The sequence below is a fragment of the Muntiacus reevesi genome, chromosome 3 (assembly GCF_963930625.1).
Source record: "Muntiacus reevesi chromosome 3, mMunRee1.1, whole genome shotgun sequence".
NCBI lineage: Eukaryota > Metazoa > Chordata > Mammalia > Artiodactyla > Cervidae > Muntiacus > Muntiacus reevesi.
The window spans coordinates 237,087,591-237,105,114 of NC_089251.1; the positions used below are offsets into that span (position 1 = coordinate 237,087,591).

Genomic DNA, 17,524 nt, shown 5'->3' on the forward strand with positions numbered 1-17,524 from the left:
ACTGTACTCACATTGTTCTGACCTTATTTAAAATAATGAATGTTGAGGGGTATGAAATTTTAGGATGCCTTCTGCTCAACTCTAGAAACATGAACTGTGCAAAGAAACAAGTCCTGCAATTTTAGAGTGAGAACTAAATAGATGCCAATGAATAAGACAGTTGAAACTATGCATCATTAGTGGAATTTTTGTGTAGTCCTTCCTTCATTCAGGGAGCAAATTCTGAGAATAGCAATTTGGGAATCCATAAATCCTACTGAGTCTTGGTTAAGTGACATTCATTATGAAGAACACCTGGAGGGAAAACCTGAGAATTGAGTCACAGCTAGAAAGATCAGATTACCTGAGCTCTGCATGTCCTGATTAAGTAAGGCAGCCTAGGAAGAGAATGATCTTTCTCTGCACTCATTTCGATAGTATTACATTAGGATAAAGTTAGCAGTTTATTTAATACTATGTCGAGTTTCTGTTGCTTGTATATTCCCTCACATATTACTGTGCAATTTTGAGTAATTGATATCATTTATAGTTATAAGGACATTTTGGTTGAATGGCATCATTGACTCAATGGACATGAGTTTGAGCAAACTCTGGGAAATAGTGAAGGACAGGAAAGCCTGGCTTGTTGCAATCCATAAGATTGCAAAGAGTTGGACATGCCTGAGTGACTGAACAACAACATTTCTCTTACATGGAATCCTTGTTGGAAGCTTATTTATTATAAATTTATTACCTTTCATGTCTATCACTTGAATCTAAACAAAGCTATAAAATTTGAGATATATTTATATATATGACTATATATTCATATGAAAACTACTGAATAAAAACTTTTACTAATCAAGATTTTCATCAGAGTTTACACAGACAATAAGCAATACTGAAAATAACTTAAAATCAAACCCGTAAACAGAAAGAAAAACAAACTTCAAGGAATGCTGCTAAACAGTCAATAATTGGTATGAGTTTTGGAATCTGAGGCTTGGAAAACTGCCAGGAAATCACAGAAATGAAAATGTGAATGTGAAAAGCAGTTTTTGGAAGAGAGAACCTTCTCTCTGGTGTAGGAAGGGGCATCTATGCTGGACCATCAGTTCAGTTCAGTCGCTCAGTCATGTCCAACTCTTTGCAACCCCATGGGCTGCAGCACGCCAAGATTCCCTGTCCATCACCAACTCTGGAGCTTGCTCAAACTCATCTCCATTGAGTCTGTGATGTCATCCAACCATCTCATCCTCTGTCCTTCCCTTCTCCTTCTGCCTTCAATCTTTCCCAGCATCAGGGTCTTTTCAAATGAGTCAGCTCTTCACATCAGGTTGCCAAAGTATTGGAGTTTCAGCTTAAGCATCAGTCCTTCCAATGAATATTCAGAACTGATTTCCTTTAGGATGGATAGGTTGGATCTCCTTACGGTCCAAGGGTCTCTCATAAGTCTTCTCCAGCACCACAGTTCAAAAGCATCAAGTATTCGGCACTCAGCTTTCTTCACAGTCCAACTCTCACATCTATTACATGACTACTGGAAAAACCACAGCTTTGACTAGACAGATCTATGTTGGCAAAGTAATGTCTCTGCTTTTTTAATATGCTGTCTAGGTTGGTCATAGCTTTTCTTCCAAGGAGCAAGCGTCTCTCAATTTCATGGCTGCAGTCACTATCTGCAGTGATTTTCAAGCCCCCCAAAATAAAGTCTCTCACTGTTTCCATTGTTTCTTCATCTATTTGCCATGAAGTGATGGGACCAGATGCCAGGATCTTAGTTTTCTGAGTTTGAAACCAACTTTTTGACTCTCCTCTTTCACTTTCATCAAGAGGCTCTTTAACTCTTCTTTGCTTTCTGCCATAAGTGTGGTGTCACCTGCATATCTGAGGTTATTGATATTTTTCCTGGCCCTTTTGATTCCAGCTTCTGCATCATCCAGTCCATACACCTCCATAGGCTCTGCCATATTGAACACTGTTAGCTCTATAAATATTTTCTATACATTCTCTGACAGAAATTTTGGAGTAAATTCAGTGATCAGACAGTAAGATACTATTTAATGAGTCAACAAAAATTAAAATGAATACCAAGCTTTATTATACACAGGAAATGTGTACTTAAGTTGAATATAATTTGACAAGAGGAACCAAAGTATTGGAAAATTCCATTAACAGAGAAGCCGAGTGGGCTATATAGTCCATGGGGTCACAAAGAGTCTGACATGACTGAAGGGACGGAGCATGCACGCACACATGCACCAAAGGTTTTTAAGGTTCACTTACCATTTTACTCAGCAATTATATCTCTAGATGCACACAGATAGGAAAAATTAGTTATGCTTTTATAATTGTAAAGAATTGGAAGTGTTAGTGACCAATAATAAGATATTGTTGGTAATATGTTACTTCCTTCAATGTAACACTTTGTGAATATTAAAATAATTTATGGACTTGCCATGTAATACATATTATACAATCATTAAAAAACATACCTGTTCAGGATAAATTTTTCAGTGAGGGAAAGAGGATAGAGTTTGGTATATATAATGCTATTTAGATCATGTAAAAAATGGGTGTGAACATATGTAAGTGTATGTGTGTGTGTGCATATTTGTATAGAAAAATTATGGACCATATGCATGCCATCATTTCAACAATGGCTATTTCTGAGGTTCAAGATTAAGTCTTTTATTCTATTTGTTCTCTTTTTTTTTTTTTTTTTTTTTTTGACAGTGGAATTAATCCCTTTGAGAAAGAGTTAGAGACATGAAATCCTTGCTGACTGAAAACCTGTGTCAGGATATGACTAATGAACTGTCTGCTGATACCATACAGACCTTACAATCTCAATCCATGACTCAGAGTTGGGGCAAAAGAATTAAATGTGTTTGGAGACACATGTAAGTACAAGGCTCTTTTCAGTGTGTGAAGAAAGATAGCAGAAAAAGACATCAGAATAACTGCAAGATTGCTGAGAGAAATATAAATAACCTCAGACACACAGATGCCATGACCCTTACGGCAGAAAGCAAAGAACTAAAGAGCCTCTGGATGAAAGTGACAGAGGAGAGTGGAAAAGTTGGCTTAAAACTCAACATTCAGAAAACTAAGATCATGGCATCTGGTCCCATCACTTCATGGCAAATAGATGAGGAAACAGGGAGAGACTTTATTTTGGGGGGCTCCAAAATCACTGCAGATTGTGACTGCAGGCATGAAATTAAGACGCTTGCTCCTTGGAAGAAAAGCTATGACCAACCGAGACAACTTATTACAAAGCAGAGACATTACTTTGCCAACAAAGGTCCATCTAGTCAAAGCTATAGTTTTTCCAGTAGTCATGTATGAATGTGAGAGTTGGACTATAAAGAAAGCTGAGCGCCAAAGAATTGATGCTTTTGAACTGTGGTGTTGGAGAAGACTCTTGATAGTTCCTTGGACTGCAAGCAGATCCAACCAGTCAATCCTAAAGGAAATCAGTCCTGAATATTTACGACTGATTGGAAGAACTGACGCTGAAACTGAAACTCCAATACTTTGGCCACCTGATGCGAAGAACCAACTCATTGGAAAAGACTTTGATGCTGGGAAAGATTGAAGATTGGAGGAGAAGGGGACAATAGAGGATGAAATGGTTGGATGGCATCACCGACTCAATGGACATGAGTTTGAGTAGGCTTCGGGAGTTGGTGATGGACAGGGAGGCCTGGTGTGCTGCAGTCCATGTGGTTGCAAAGAGTCAGACGTGACTGAGCAACTGAACTGAGATGAACTGAAGCTTTTATAAATATTTTATCATGTATATTCAACTAACAAGATGCATGGAGAGCTAGGATGGCTTAGAAACTTGCATTTATTATTATAAACACATGTAGACATGTTCTCCCTTTTACTGACCTATGTTTGCCCAACCAGAGTCAACTGACTGTGCAGGCATTAAAGATTTATCTCGACTGTCCTGACCACCTCTCTCCTTCTAGGTGAACCAAAGAAGGCTGAGTAGTTGTCATATCTTTCAGAAAAAGCTACAGGTTATTAAGTATTAAAACAAATTGCTTCATAAAATATAAGCTCTATGGCAGCAAATTAAGCTACTCAACAAATAAACAACATATGTTGGTAATTTTTACATCTCTCATATCTAGATACAGGTTGTTGAATGAAAGAGACTTCTCTAGAATGTGCTATCTGACATTTTCATCAGCGAACAAGTATATTTCTTGGTTCTTTAAATTTACTCTTTTGCTCTCCTTTCATTTTTTTCCCTTTTTAAAATAAGTGCATTGATAAGTCCTTTCAGACAGTTTGACTCTGAGTGGAAGAGACAGATATAGAAGTAAATTATTACAAGGTAGTCTCATAGGTGTTCTTGTAGAGACAATGGGAAAAAAATGTTAAGACGAGGTTGGCTGAGAAATTTAGAGATCATGTAAAGGAGAGGATGGTAGCCTTTGGGAGGAGCTGGGAGGTACAAGACAGTAGGGTGTGTAGCAGAACTGTCTGACGTTTGGCCCAAGATGAAAAAAACTGGAGATGTTTTAAATAAAACAAAGACTCTGCATGCCAGTAAATTTATGATTCCCCTCTTAAATATTTTGGTAAATTTCATTAAATCACATAATTTTGCCAAGAAATAAAACCTGCCTTGTAGGAAGGAGAGAGGATAAGAACATAATAGGGCTTCTGCTCCTGAATCACACTACCACACACATCTCCTTCTGGAACTTCTGGATAAGTACGGGACACAGAGTAGCCGAGGGGCCCTTTAGTACAAATGTCCCCCAAAACCCAAGCTGATAGTCCAAAACAGAGACACTTTTAAGAGCAAAAAAAGAGAGCACCATTAATAACAATGCAAAGATTATAAACACACAATAGCTATCCTCACCCTACCGAAATCGAATTATCTGACAGAGATTCATCCTGAATGATGGTCCTATTTAAAATACAAATTGCCCAGGATGAAGTTTGCTTCATTCATTCACCCTTTGGGGCAAATTAATCAGATTCACACCTCATACAACCAGTAAGAATCTATAATTAATAACTAGAATTAGGACACAGAGGATATGGTAAAGTTTAAAAGTATAAAATATTGGAGGCAGCAAAGTTTACAAGCATAGAAAATTCTAGATTTTAAATCTCAACTCCACTTTGCCCAATGATCATCAGTTCTCTACTCTGAACTTTATTTTAATCTGTAAAATGGTATATCTACTCCCAAAGCTGTCATGAAAATCAGATAATTTATATAGTCAGTTAAAGAAATGGAACTCAATTAACATTAATCCTTTGGGAGAAGATCTATATTGGGTGAAGGACTATAGTTCATATACCACAACCAGGAGAATTAAAACCCAGAGTGAGTAACTGTGTGTATAAAAGACCTAAAATAAATGTACAGCTAAACGTCAACTGATTAACATGATTAAAGAAAATGGATGGTGTACATAGAAATTTTTGCAAAAGCGAAAGAAATTTTAAGTAATTTAGCTAAGAGAAATAAGCGGGAACCTGATTAAAAATTATTCACACAACATATAATGTTACTTGGCTCACTATTGATTTTATTGAATTAATGGGATCTTAATTATACCCTAAGGATATATTCAAAACACTTAGGGCTCTGATTTCAATATGAGATCTTTTCTAACACAAATAGTGTTCCTTTTTTTTTCTAACATATAAACATCTTGTTTAGTTTTTTCCTAGATTTCATTCTTTATTTGATCCTTGAGAAATTGATTATGAAACCACCATCAATTTTATACTTTAATTTTTGTCATCATGCCCACCATCTTGAGTCATTAATACAGATTTCATGGGATAGAAATACAAATGGTATTTTGAACACAGAGGTTAGTATGAGAAGAGATTTTTAATGACAGAACGTCATTTTAAGTTGTCTTGAACCCATGCAGCTATTATGTGTTTCTCAAAACCAATATTTCAAACAACAAATAAGAATTAATGTCCTATCAAAACAATGAACGACAACAGAGATGCTCCTAATGATTCTCAGGAAAGAAGAAAAAAGGAGACAATAAAACCAGCAATGGTGAGATTCCACCCGCTGTCTTCTGACTCTTCATCCTGGAGGAAAAAATCAGGTGAACAAAAGCAGGGTGGCCTGGGCAGCCTTGCCAGGCTCACCAGTGTGGTTCAGTTTGAAGCTACTTTACAAACTGAGTGCGACTAAGTGCCAAAATGCACCCCAATCCTTTTTCACTTCTTCCAAATTCTTGCTCACCAAGCACCAATCCAGTCTATTTTACCCTTTTCAGAAGAAAAACATAGGACTTCTTTGGTGGTGCAGTGGACAGGAATCTGCCTGCCAACGCAAGGGACATGGGGTCTGATCCCTGGTTGGGTAAGATCCCACATGTCATGGAGAACCTAAGCCCATATGCCACAAGGACTGAGCTTGTGCTCCGGAGCCCACAAGTCACAACTACTGAGCCCGCGTGCCGCAAGTACTGAATCCCAGATACCCTAGAACCAGCAAATCATAACTACTGAGCCCGTGTGCTGCAACTACTGAAGCCCGTGCAGAGGGAGTCTGTGCTCTGTAACAAGAGAAACCAATGCAATGAGAAGCCCACACACCACAAGCAGGGGGCAGCCCTCACTCCTTGCACCTAGACAAAGCCCTCATGTAGCAACGAAGATCCACCACAGATAGAAGTAAATAAATAAACAGAAGTAAAAAGTAGTGTGAGACACTCCACCAAACAGTGGAAATCACACACAGGAGAGCTTGTACACACACGTGTCCATTTAACAGACTAACGGGCACAGGGGCTGCCTCTGTCCTAATATAAACTGTTCACACAAAGAGTGCCTTGGATTTTTTTCAATTAGATATTTTGCATAAAGAAGCAAGAAGATGATACAAAATAGTCATGGCAATAGAAGGTATCTGTGACAAGTGGCAATTTGACCTTCCTAATTGTTCAGTAATAGGACAAATTTCTTCACTATGGTGATTAATGTCTTACTGCTGCCTGATTCTATTGCTTCTTGTTGGTTCTATAATTTTGCTAAATGTAGACAGCAGAGTAAAGAGAGAAAGCATTCATTTGACAATAACAATTAAGAATTATCATTTATATTTTTAATAAGCTAATTTTATAATTTTAGATTTAACACTGATCATTGACTGACCCTGAGGTTAAACTTCACTGTCAATTAAGAATTCTCAAGGACAGTGAGATGTTCTACTAGGTATAAAATGCCAGTACTATCTAACTTGTAAGTTCCTGCGGGAACTGTGTGAAACACAGCAATGAATTCAAGTTAGAAAAGAACTTTGGCTGCTATACAGATATAATTGGAGACACTAGTAAGCATCATTTTGATTTACTGGTGAGTGAGTGACATGGGTAAATATTGATTATTACTACTAATTATTGAGAATTCCTGATCAATAGCTTATCATTTTTACTAAATATTTTTCTAGCTATCAGCATAGCTACAGGCTATGAAGGTTATTTAATACCTTAGCTTATTAAGCAAAGAAACAGGTCCATTAATATAACGATGCCGAAAGTTGTTCTTAACACTTTAGAAGTATTCTTAAGAAGATAAGAAAAATTAAAACATCACACTTTCCCTTTTAATTACACTTTTCACAACTTCTCCTGATGTTGATCTGTTTCTTGTTTCCCCAATTCTATGCTTCCATTTCTAATCCTCTCTTCATTCTTTGTGTGAATGCTAACTGAGCACACAGTTTATACCAGACAGTTTTCGATACATTCTGAACTTAGAAATTAATAAGACTCGGCATTTTCTTTGAAGGAGCTCAAAATTCACAGCAACATATAATGGCATGTAGCACACTCCAGGTGCTACACTGGAGTTGAGAACCAAGGGTGGGAGAGATGCAGCGGTTCAGGAACAGTGGAGGCATCAGAAGACGTGTTTTGATCTGCCTTTGGAAAGACGATAATGGTTTCTTTAGGGTGAGAAGCTGAGGGAAAGACAATCTAATCATTGAGACTTTGTTTATTACAGATAAAGGAAGACTTCTGAAGGGTGAACAAAACTATGGTGACATAAAAGAGCATGGCTTCTTTGAGAAACTCTGAGCAGTGAAGTACTATGGGAACATAAGATTTATAAGAAAAACAAAGTTGCCAAGATTCAATTAATTGATACTTACCAAGTACAGTTTATGGGCAAGAAATAATACTAGGGATAATGCCATGTACTTTGTTCTATATAAAACAATCAATCAGCCTAAGAAAGTAGACCTTATTTCCAACTATACAACAGAAAAGGAGACTGAGGCACAGAGAAGGTAATCTTGACTGAGTTCATCTAGTAACTGTCAGAACTGGGAATCCACCTAGTTCTCGAAACACACTCTACTTAAAAACCCAAGTGAATTCAACTCCGAAGGCACCAAGTATGAAAGAGTCCAGAACTTTATTTGTGAGAGTTTTAAGGAGTTAAGATAGCTTTTTAAGCCAAAGTATGACCTGAGTAAATTGAGCAGAAAATATGAAAAAAATTTTAAAGGCTTGGGCATCATCACTTAAGTGTGACTTTCGAAGTTCATCTCTATGGGGTGTAGGGTTCTCCTAAGGATAATAAGAGCATGTATCTTACAGGATTGTTGTATGCATTATTTAGCATATGAAATTCATTTACAGTGATGCCTGACTCTGATAATTATCACTGGTATGTGATTTTTATTTCAGAAATAGCTCTCTGCTAGTAGAGTGGAGAGTGAATTGCAAAAGGAGGGAAACATTAGTTCTTCTCTAGAAGAAGGATGAAGAGGGCTTCAACATGGCACTTGGCAGTGATGGGAATGCAGGGCTGTCATTAGGAAATGTTTCAAACGTAAATAGTGAAAGGAATTAGTGAACAATTGGTTTAGGGAGAAGGAGAAAAGAGAGAGGAAACAACAGAAAATGACCCTGAGGTTTCTAGATTAGATGGCCAAATGAATGTTGATGTCTTAACATCTCATACACCAAACTGCTACTTCCCTGTGAATCAATTATTCTAGGACTCTCTCTGCCACTGACTGCCAGTAATTGATTTAGTGACTATTTATAGCCAAAAAATAAAAATGAAAACAACATTGGAAGCCAATAAAAGCCAGAGAAATCAGTTCCTTCCACTAAATCTAGCATATGCCTACAGCCCTAAGCTGACCCTGTTCTCAAGCCCCTTGGGTGAGAAAGTAACTGAGCAGTTATTTCTCAGGCTGGCAGACAATTCAGCTTCTTTCCAGTACCAAACCTGCTTAGAGGTGAACAGCACACACCCACATTTTTAGGATCTTTTGTTTTCACTTGGAAAATGAAGTAAAGTTTTCAAACTATGAGAAGGAATGCTGAGAAATCTTATTTTAACAACAAATACAATTGATCAAATCTAAATACTATAAAATAACTACTAGAGTCTATGAAATATACTCTTTGCAACTCCAAGGACTTTAGCTATCTATAGAATTCCCTAAGCAAGAATACTAGACTGGGTAGCCATTCCCTTCTCCAGGGGATCTTCCCAATCCAGGAATTAAACCTGGGTCTTCTGCATTGCAGGCAGATTCTTTACCATCTGGGCCACTTGGGAAGCCCAATGAAATTTAGATATGTAAAAGAAAATGTAGTTTATGTTACTCTTGTTACTAAATACTATTGGACAGAACAGAAAAATGTACAAACTGAAAATTTAAATGAACATCAAAACAAATTCTAGGCAAGATGCTCCCTGGCAAACTTTCTTGTTGCTTGAATTACACACACACAAAATACGCTTCAATTTTCCTCTCAAAACTATCATCTTTATCTCTACTACACAATTCAGGAATTAAGGGATCTGAATATCTACACACCATATAACTTTATAAAGCTGCTATAAAATTTATTTTGAGCTATTAAAATTTTAACTAAACTTCATGGCTTCTTTAATAAGTCTGTATTATGCACAAATGAAAAAAGTAAGAGGAAATATACAAGTTTATTTGAGCTTTGAGGAATAAAGAATAGTAATTAACCCTAAATTCTTTTCTTCATTTATATAAAAGCTTCTTCATTTCGTAGTCTATGTAGTCTTTTTTTCTTTAAAAATAATTTCAAGAAAACATCTTGGGATTTAGAAGATAGAAATGAACTTTAGTCACCCTATGATAAAAACATCCTGAAAGTCGAGATAAGATTGGATAATCCTTCGCATCTCCTCCTACTATTTCTCAGGTGCCTGGACAGAGATGGCACTCCGTGTGCATCTTTACTTTTACTCCTAACAACATAGCATTTTCCATAAGGTCTTTTCAAATAATTCTTAGAGATGGTAGATTCAGTGTTACCAAACCAAAACCTTTCTTGAGTTGAATTGAATCAAATGATACCTCTGGAGCTTTATACTGGTCCCAGCGTGACTGGGCTCTCCTGGTGGCCCAGACAGTAAAGAATCTGCCTGCAGTACAGGTGATGGGAGTTTGATCCCTGGGTCAGGAAGATCCCCTAAAGAAGGAAACGGCCACCCGCTCCAGTATTCTTGCTTGGAGAATTTCAGGGATAGAGAAGCCTGGTGGGGCACAGTCCACGGGGTCGCAGAAAATCAGAAATGACTGAGCGACTTTCACGCTTTTCACAACATGACTAGTGCCCTGACTGTATCTGGTCCCTGTGTAGATCAGGAAAAGACTTCCCTCAGCCCTTTCTCATCATTCAGTCCTTTAGAAGCAACACGCAAAAAAGGGACATTTCTGATTTGCTAACAACAACAACAAAAAAACTGTCTTTGCACTATGTCTGAAAGTATAGTGGCAAAAATACAGAAATGCTCTAACCGCTAAAAGTAATGCATTTTAAGTCCTGTTTTTCTGCCGAGGTAAGACCTTTACTTCTTTTGGAGAAATTCACTTTGATCTTTCCAAGTGTTTAGAGTGGCTTGATAATTTAAGGTAAAAATTACATACGCAGATCTGATGGAAATGGTTTAGCACTTCAACTAGCCAGCTCTGTTCCACGACACACCCCAAACCAGATGAGCAATAATTTAAAGGATGACCAACTAAATTGTTCTTCTGTTACCTTGCCACTAACATCATCTCCAAACTATGCGTGGGTTAATAATTGAAGTGTTTGTTATTTCTCAATCACTTTTTCTAAAAAGGTATTTTTTAAATGCACATATTATGCTATTAAAATACATGCTTGTCCTTATATAAGCTTCAGCGTAATTATAGTTTTGTATAATTAGAGTTTTATGTCAAAAGATTTACAGCTTTATCACCTCAAGCAATATTTCACAGCTGCCAAGAATGATTTATGCAATAATGACTTAAGCTGTAAAATAGAATCCTCAAAGTAAGGGCTGTCAAATAGTCCTACTGCAAATAACCAGGTTTATAAAAACTGATATTCTGGTAAACAGCAAGCCCAGCTGTACTTGGTTAAAAAAAAGAAAATTCACTGGAAGGGGTATGGTAGGAAGCACTGCTTCACAATGGTGACCATGTGGCTCATGTGCGCCTCAGTACATGAACTCATCACCCAGATCAAAAGTTTAAACTTCTTATGAGCCTCTGGGCCACTCTGGGAAACAATCTTTCAGAAATAAGGCTATGCTCATATTTTTGCCACTCCAATGTGAGTGAATGGAAAACAGTATATCTCAACTTTATGTTAAATTTGCTCATTGTGCATACCGCATCACAATTCATACTCCAGTGAAATGCTAAATAAAGAATACGTAAAGGAGGCATTTACCATGTATATGTAAGAAACCAAGAACCTGCCAAATGACCTCAATAATAAAGATTTAGGGAAACTTTCAGAAACAAACCAATGAAAATGTTAGTGCTTGTCCTACCCTGCTTTGATAAATGTAGAGCTGGCTGGCAGGTCTCTAAGAGGTGAGACTTTCAAAGCATTTGAACTTCACAAGCTCTAACTGATTTGTTAGTTGCTATGTGAATAAAACCAATACACTCAGAAGATTCTATTCAAAGCAGCTGTATTAGTAGAAAAACACAAGTTGATTACATTCAGAGAAATTAAATCTGACTGTGTCTTCTCAATTTACAAAGGTCATTCAAATTAATATTTTTCTTTGAAAAAAAAAAAAAAAGCTTGGCCCATCACCTCATGTTCCCCAAATCAAAAAAAGCAAAACAGGCAGAATTTGTCATTGATTCTAAAGATACTCAAGTCCTTGTAGACTGAGTCACATGTTAAAATGAAGCCAACAGAATCAAAATTATCAACAAAAGTTGATATTTATATGTCTAAACAAGCTTCCAAATAAAGATTCCTTGTCTAAAACTAGGAGATTTTAATTCATTATAACCAAGCAATCACTGACAGAAAGACTTGCATTAGTCAATGTACCAGCATCTTCACTGTAGAAATTTTTACATCCATGTTTGTGATTCCACATTAAAATGCTTTTTAAAATTGGTTTGAGACCATTTTACACAGTCACATTGTAGAAAATAAACTAGGCTTCAAAACATTACCATTTTACTTACAGCTTAATAAGGAACACTTTTTTCTATCTGAAAATATAATTTGAAAATTATAGTTATCTAAGTGAACTATATAGTCCAGATTCATTATATACTTAAATTGTATAAGCTGAAAAAATTCTGAAATGTACCAGAAAATATCATGACCAATACACCTATGGTAACCACAACACAGAAAGTAGGGACATCATGATAGATATTCATAAGGGCAAAATGTCAAGACATTCAAATTATTCCAAAAGTCCAAACTGTTGGCATCAGATACACACACAAAGAAGATGAGCTGCATTTGGGTAGTGAGAGCTTCCGTCCAAGAAATGCTTTCAAGACAACAGAGCAATTAGGCTATTTCTAGTATGCCAACCCTCCTGATTAAAAAGTAGTGGGGAAATGGGAACTTTGAAAAACTCTATTTGATTGATAATGATATAACTGGTTTCATTCCAGATTAATCCAAAGTTATACAGACCTGTTCCAGTTATACTTTGTTACTCATACCCATTCAAATGGATGTTAAGGATAATCTAGTAATTTAATAATTGTATGTCTTCTATCATGAAATATTTAATTATAAGAAAATAGGAGGAAGAGCTAAACCTTTTCCCTGTTAGAATGTATCTTACCAAATGATGAGTCATTATAACACATCACTCATTTATAAACTTTAAGAGTAACCTAAATATCTGATTAAATACCCCTCTGCCTCACTGATTTCTAACAATAGAATTTAAAAAATGATAATACAATATCAACAAATCCTATAACATTCATTTTTAATCTATTTGCTTTTAAGCTTCAAATTGTCAGATATGATTAAGTGTATCCATGAGAAAGTACATACTTTAAATGGGTATATCTGAATACTTATACACATAAGTTCACATATATATATATATACATGTTTTATATATTTAAAGAATGCATGCCCACTAAATGTGTATATCTTTGAGAACTATTAGAGGTCTAATGTACTTATGCTCCCAAAGCAATCCTAAAAGGAGAAGTGCCCTTGAAGTGGAGGTATTGACCTTAAGTTTCAGATGCCAGTTTTGCTGCAGCTGTAAAAATGAATACCAATAATTCTATATATCACAGTTTCTTTTCTCCATTTCTTATTTTAGAATAAATCTTTAATACATGAATAGACTATTATTTGAACATACAAAGGTTTACTAGACCAGTTTTATAACTTCCTATATGTCATCCTTAATCTTGCATAAAAAGCATCAAAAGAAACAAAAGGTGTTGCCTATCAAATAAAGCTGAAGAGCCAAGAAATATTTGTAACTATAATAGTTTTAGCTTCAGATAGACATTTTTCCGTAAGACTTTGCTTTGTCTGTAAGTCTTTACTTGAAATAAAACTCTGTATTTCTCTCCAACCAAATGCATATCAACACAACTAGTAAATTACTAGCCTTTATTCCTTAGGGAACAGTGAGATTGATTTGTGGCATTTTGTCCTCAGTGACATTAAGTTACTGCACTTTTGAAGAGTACAGAGTACTCATTCAAAAAATAACTTGTCCCTACTATCCACTAAGGAGAGTCTCCACATTCCTTGATTCCTGCAGCACTATAAACAAATCATGTATCTTCAACTGACTATCTGGGGTTTCTCTGCCTACAAACTTTCAATAATCAACTGTCAAAATTTCATTTCAATGGAGTAAAACACAAGGAATCCTAAATAGACCAACTTTACCATTTTTGTGGTAGTAGGTGACCTCCACTTTCCTCTCCTCTGACCCCAGCAACGCCTGGGCAATTTGAGCAACATCATGCCTCTTGGTCTCGGGCCCATGGAGAAAGTCACAGGTGCACGGCTTTTGCATGACATCTGGCCTGGAGAAACCAGTCATCTCACAGAACCCATCGTTGCAGTAGATGATGGCACAGTTCTGCACTCTGGCATTTGCAATGATAAATTTTTTATCTGTAATAAGAAGAGAGTATGGTACCGTTTACAAAGCTTCCTCAAGATTCTTATAAACAGTGAAACAATTTGTTGCATAACAGGAAATCTGAAATGCAGGTACTTCCCAAATCACTAACTGCCTGGACACAGACACCCTAAAACTGAAATGAATGGTCCCCTGAGTAGTTTTAACAAAAAATACTAAGAAGCTTTTCTTCAAATTTGCAGAGTATCATTTCCCAAATAGTTTAGTTCTCAAGCCCTATAACTCTCGTTGGTCCTAATGAGCACACAGACAAGCAGCTGGTACACCTATATTTCCAGAATGCCATTTAATTGTAAGGTAAATATTTTCAAAGCCCAAACACTGAGAATCCTGTAGCTGTCAGGTTCCTCACTTCAGCCTTGGCCCTCAGAGTACAACTTTCTTAAAGTACTTATTAGTCCTGGATTTGGTTTTTCTCCGGCTCCCTAAGGCATATGACACACATTATGTTAAAAATAACAAATCTGGAAACTACTAGCAATGAAACTATTTCACATTAATTAGCAGTTCAATAATGCAAAAGTTCACCTTTTCATAATATATATTACTCAGAGGACAAAAATATTTACACACACACAGTAAATATCATGCTAACTACCTTTTCACTTTTACTTTGGGTGACCTCACATTTTTGTGTAGTAGTAGGGACTTTAATACAAAAGGCTTCTTAATTTTGATCACAGATTATATTTACTATCCCCAAATAAAATACGAAGCAGGATATACAAGTTTCGTTTGAACACAAGGTACTATATCCACTCGCCACTAAATGCAGCACCAAAATAACTGCACAATGTACAAAATTAAATGTGTGTTAATGGAGTTTAAAGGAAACATCAGATATAAATTAACTACTGTAGGATCTAAAATCAATATATTTATATAACATTAATTTGTTCCCTGTAATTAGTACACATGAGAATACTAAATTTCTCTGCATTCAGTCTTTATGGGATTTACTTATTACAGTTTAATTTTTAAATTTCTAGTGGAAATTTAAGGGGGTAATAAAGGCACAAAAATATTCTTCAAATAATGAACTGTTTGCCTCGGGAATCAACATGGATCAGATACTGCTTTCCCCAAATTCTCCTGCTTGGGATTTGCACGGATTCAATGCAAAGTTTAGCTTCTATAAACTAGCAGCAAGCAAGCATCCCTGTCACACCACAGTCTTGCAATTTAACCTAAGTAAAATGCAGCTTGCATAGACATTTACATCGCTGCTACCATTTACATTCTCTCTCGTTCCAATAGTGTGCTCTGCCCTGCTCCTGACTTTCAAAAAGTCTACAATAAAACAGCCACGAAATATAAACCCGTTACACTAGTACGTTCCCTTTAAGATAGTAGAAGAGTAGGACATTAAGTAGCTAGGCAGATAATGGAGCAGTGGGAGAGGAGGATCAAATTGCCTCCTATAATGGAGACCATAATCTAAAATGTAAATCAAAATTAATATCACGGGGAGCACACTTGCGCTGCCATTCGAACCTCCTGGCTCCGTTTCACAGTCTCTGAACTTGACGGAGCCCCGAGTCTCCTAGCTTGGAAGCGGCAGACGCCAAGTGCACTATCAAAGCGAAAAGCGAGGGAGAGAGAAGAGAACAAATGAACTTACTTTGCCCTTCAAATTTCCGTATGATGGTGCCCAAAAATGTGTTTTGTGGTGCCACGTGCCCCCTGCGAACAGGCATGTTGAGCCCGGTCTTCCGAGGAGCGCTCCCCGCGAGCTCTGGAGTTCTCCCGGGATCTCTCCTCGGCTAGAGCCCAGGCCAGCGCGCGAGTCGCTCTTTGTGGCTGAGCATCCTCTTTGGAAACCAGAAATCTCTTCCCATTAGCACCACTTCTAGACACCCGCTTTCCCTACCGGAGTCCAATCCATTCCCCTCACCTTCTGGAGGGGACCTCGCACCGGACTGCCGCGGGTGAGAGGCTTTGGGGGTGGGGAGAGGGAAGGAGGCGGGGTGAGGGGAGGTGGCGGGGGAGGGAAGGAAGGAGGGAGCGGCGGGGGTGGGGAGGGGAGGGGGCGGGGAGTCACAAGGGCGATCGATCTGTTTCTCTTCTCCCAAACAGCGTCAATTTCCCAGTGCAAATGGGCTTAACCTGGCGGTTGCCCAGAGCTGTAAGGATAGCTGCTGGGGGGGAGGGGGGAGTGGGAGGTGGAGGAAGAAGGGGGTTGGGATGAGAGACTTGTGCAGCTTTTGCAGGAAGGGGAGAAAGAAAAGGAGGCTGGGGGGGGGGGATGGTTGACGTTTCTATCCCCGCCCTCTCCCCCTACACACACACACACACACACACACACACACACACGCACGCACGCACACACGCTCCCTTTATCCCGGCAGCTCGGGCGCCGCCACAGCTCGGATTACTCAAGCGTGCTTTAGCGGAAGCCAGCCAAGAAATCTCCAAAACTCAGCGACAAACAGCTACACTGGAAAGGTGATCTCTGAGGCCACCAGCCACAGGGCCCCATTCCTGAGCTCCTCACGCCGCAGTAGCTAAAACACCCTTAGCTGTAAAGAAAAGACAGGTGGGAAAAAACAGTTCCTGGGTGAAGCTTGGGTGGCTCAAAGCTCTGGTGGCTCAGGAGGTTGAAGACTGAGGATGAGCCACTTAAGGGTGCAGGTTTCGCCTCAGGGAGCAGCTCGGATCCCTGGGCTCGGCGGCGGAGGTGGGCGCTGAAGCCTACGCTGAATTGGCACTCCTGTCCCAGCCCGGCGCTGAGCCGCGCCTCCGAAAGACTGGAGGCTGCAGGCTCCGCCGCGGAGCATGCCCAGTTTCACTGCTTGAGCCCCTGAGGAGTTGCAAGACTTGGGGTTGATTAGGTCTCTCTCGGAGGTTGCGAGAAAGACGGGAAAGCCAAAAACTTGTGCAAGCAACTGGTACAAAACAAGGAAAGAGTTTGAAATGGATGAGGCTGGGCGAGAGGGGGAAAGAACAAAAGGTGGGTGGGGCTAAGAGTTACCAGCCTTGTTGTGACCTCCCGTGACACTCATGTCCTGAACACGGTAGGCACACCATTCTGCTCTCTTATCCCATGTCTAAGAAATCATCTCGTATAGGACAGGAAAGGGTTCAA

At 38.3% G+C, this 17,524-nt stretch overlaps 1 protein-coding gene across 1 annotated transcript in view; it reads right to left on the minus strand.

Annotated features, from left to right (window-relative positions):
* The window catches only part of KCNH7 (potassium voltage-gated channel subfamily H member 7), a 492,333-nt gene extending 476,197 nt beyond the window's left edge, over positions 1 to 16,136 (minus strand). Inside the window, exons 1-2 of the mRNA XM_065927873.1 lie at positions 16,061 to 16,136; positions 14,181 to 14,411 (exon numbers count right to left, since the gene is read on the minus strand). Coding sequence (XP_065783945.1) covers positions 14,181 to 14,411; positions 16,061 to 16,136 — 307 coding nt within the window. The remainder of the gene's footprint in view (positions 1 to 14,180; positions 14,412 to 16,060) is intronic.
* Between the last annotated feature and the right edge of the window lie 1,388 nt (positions 16,137 to 17,524).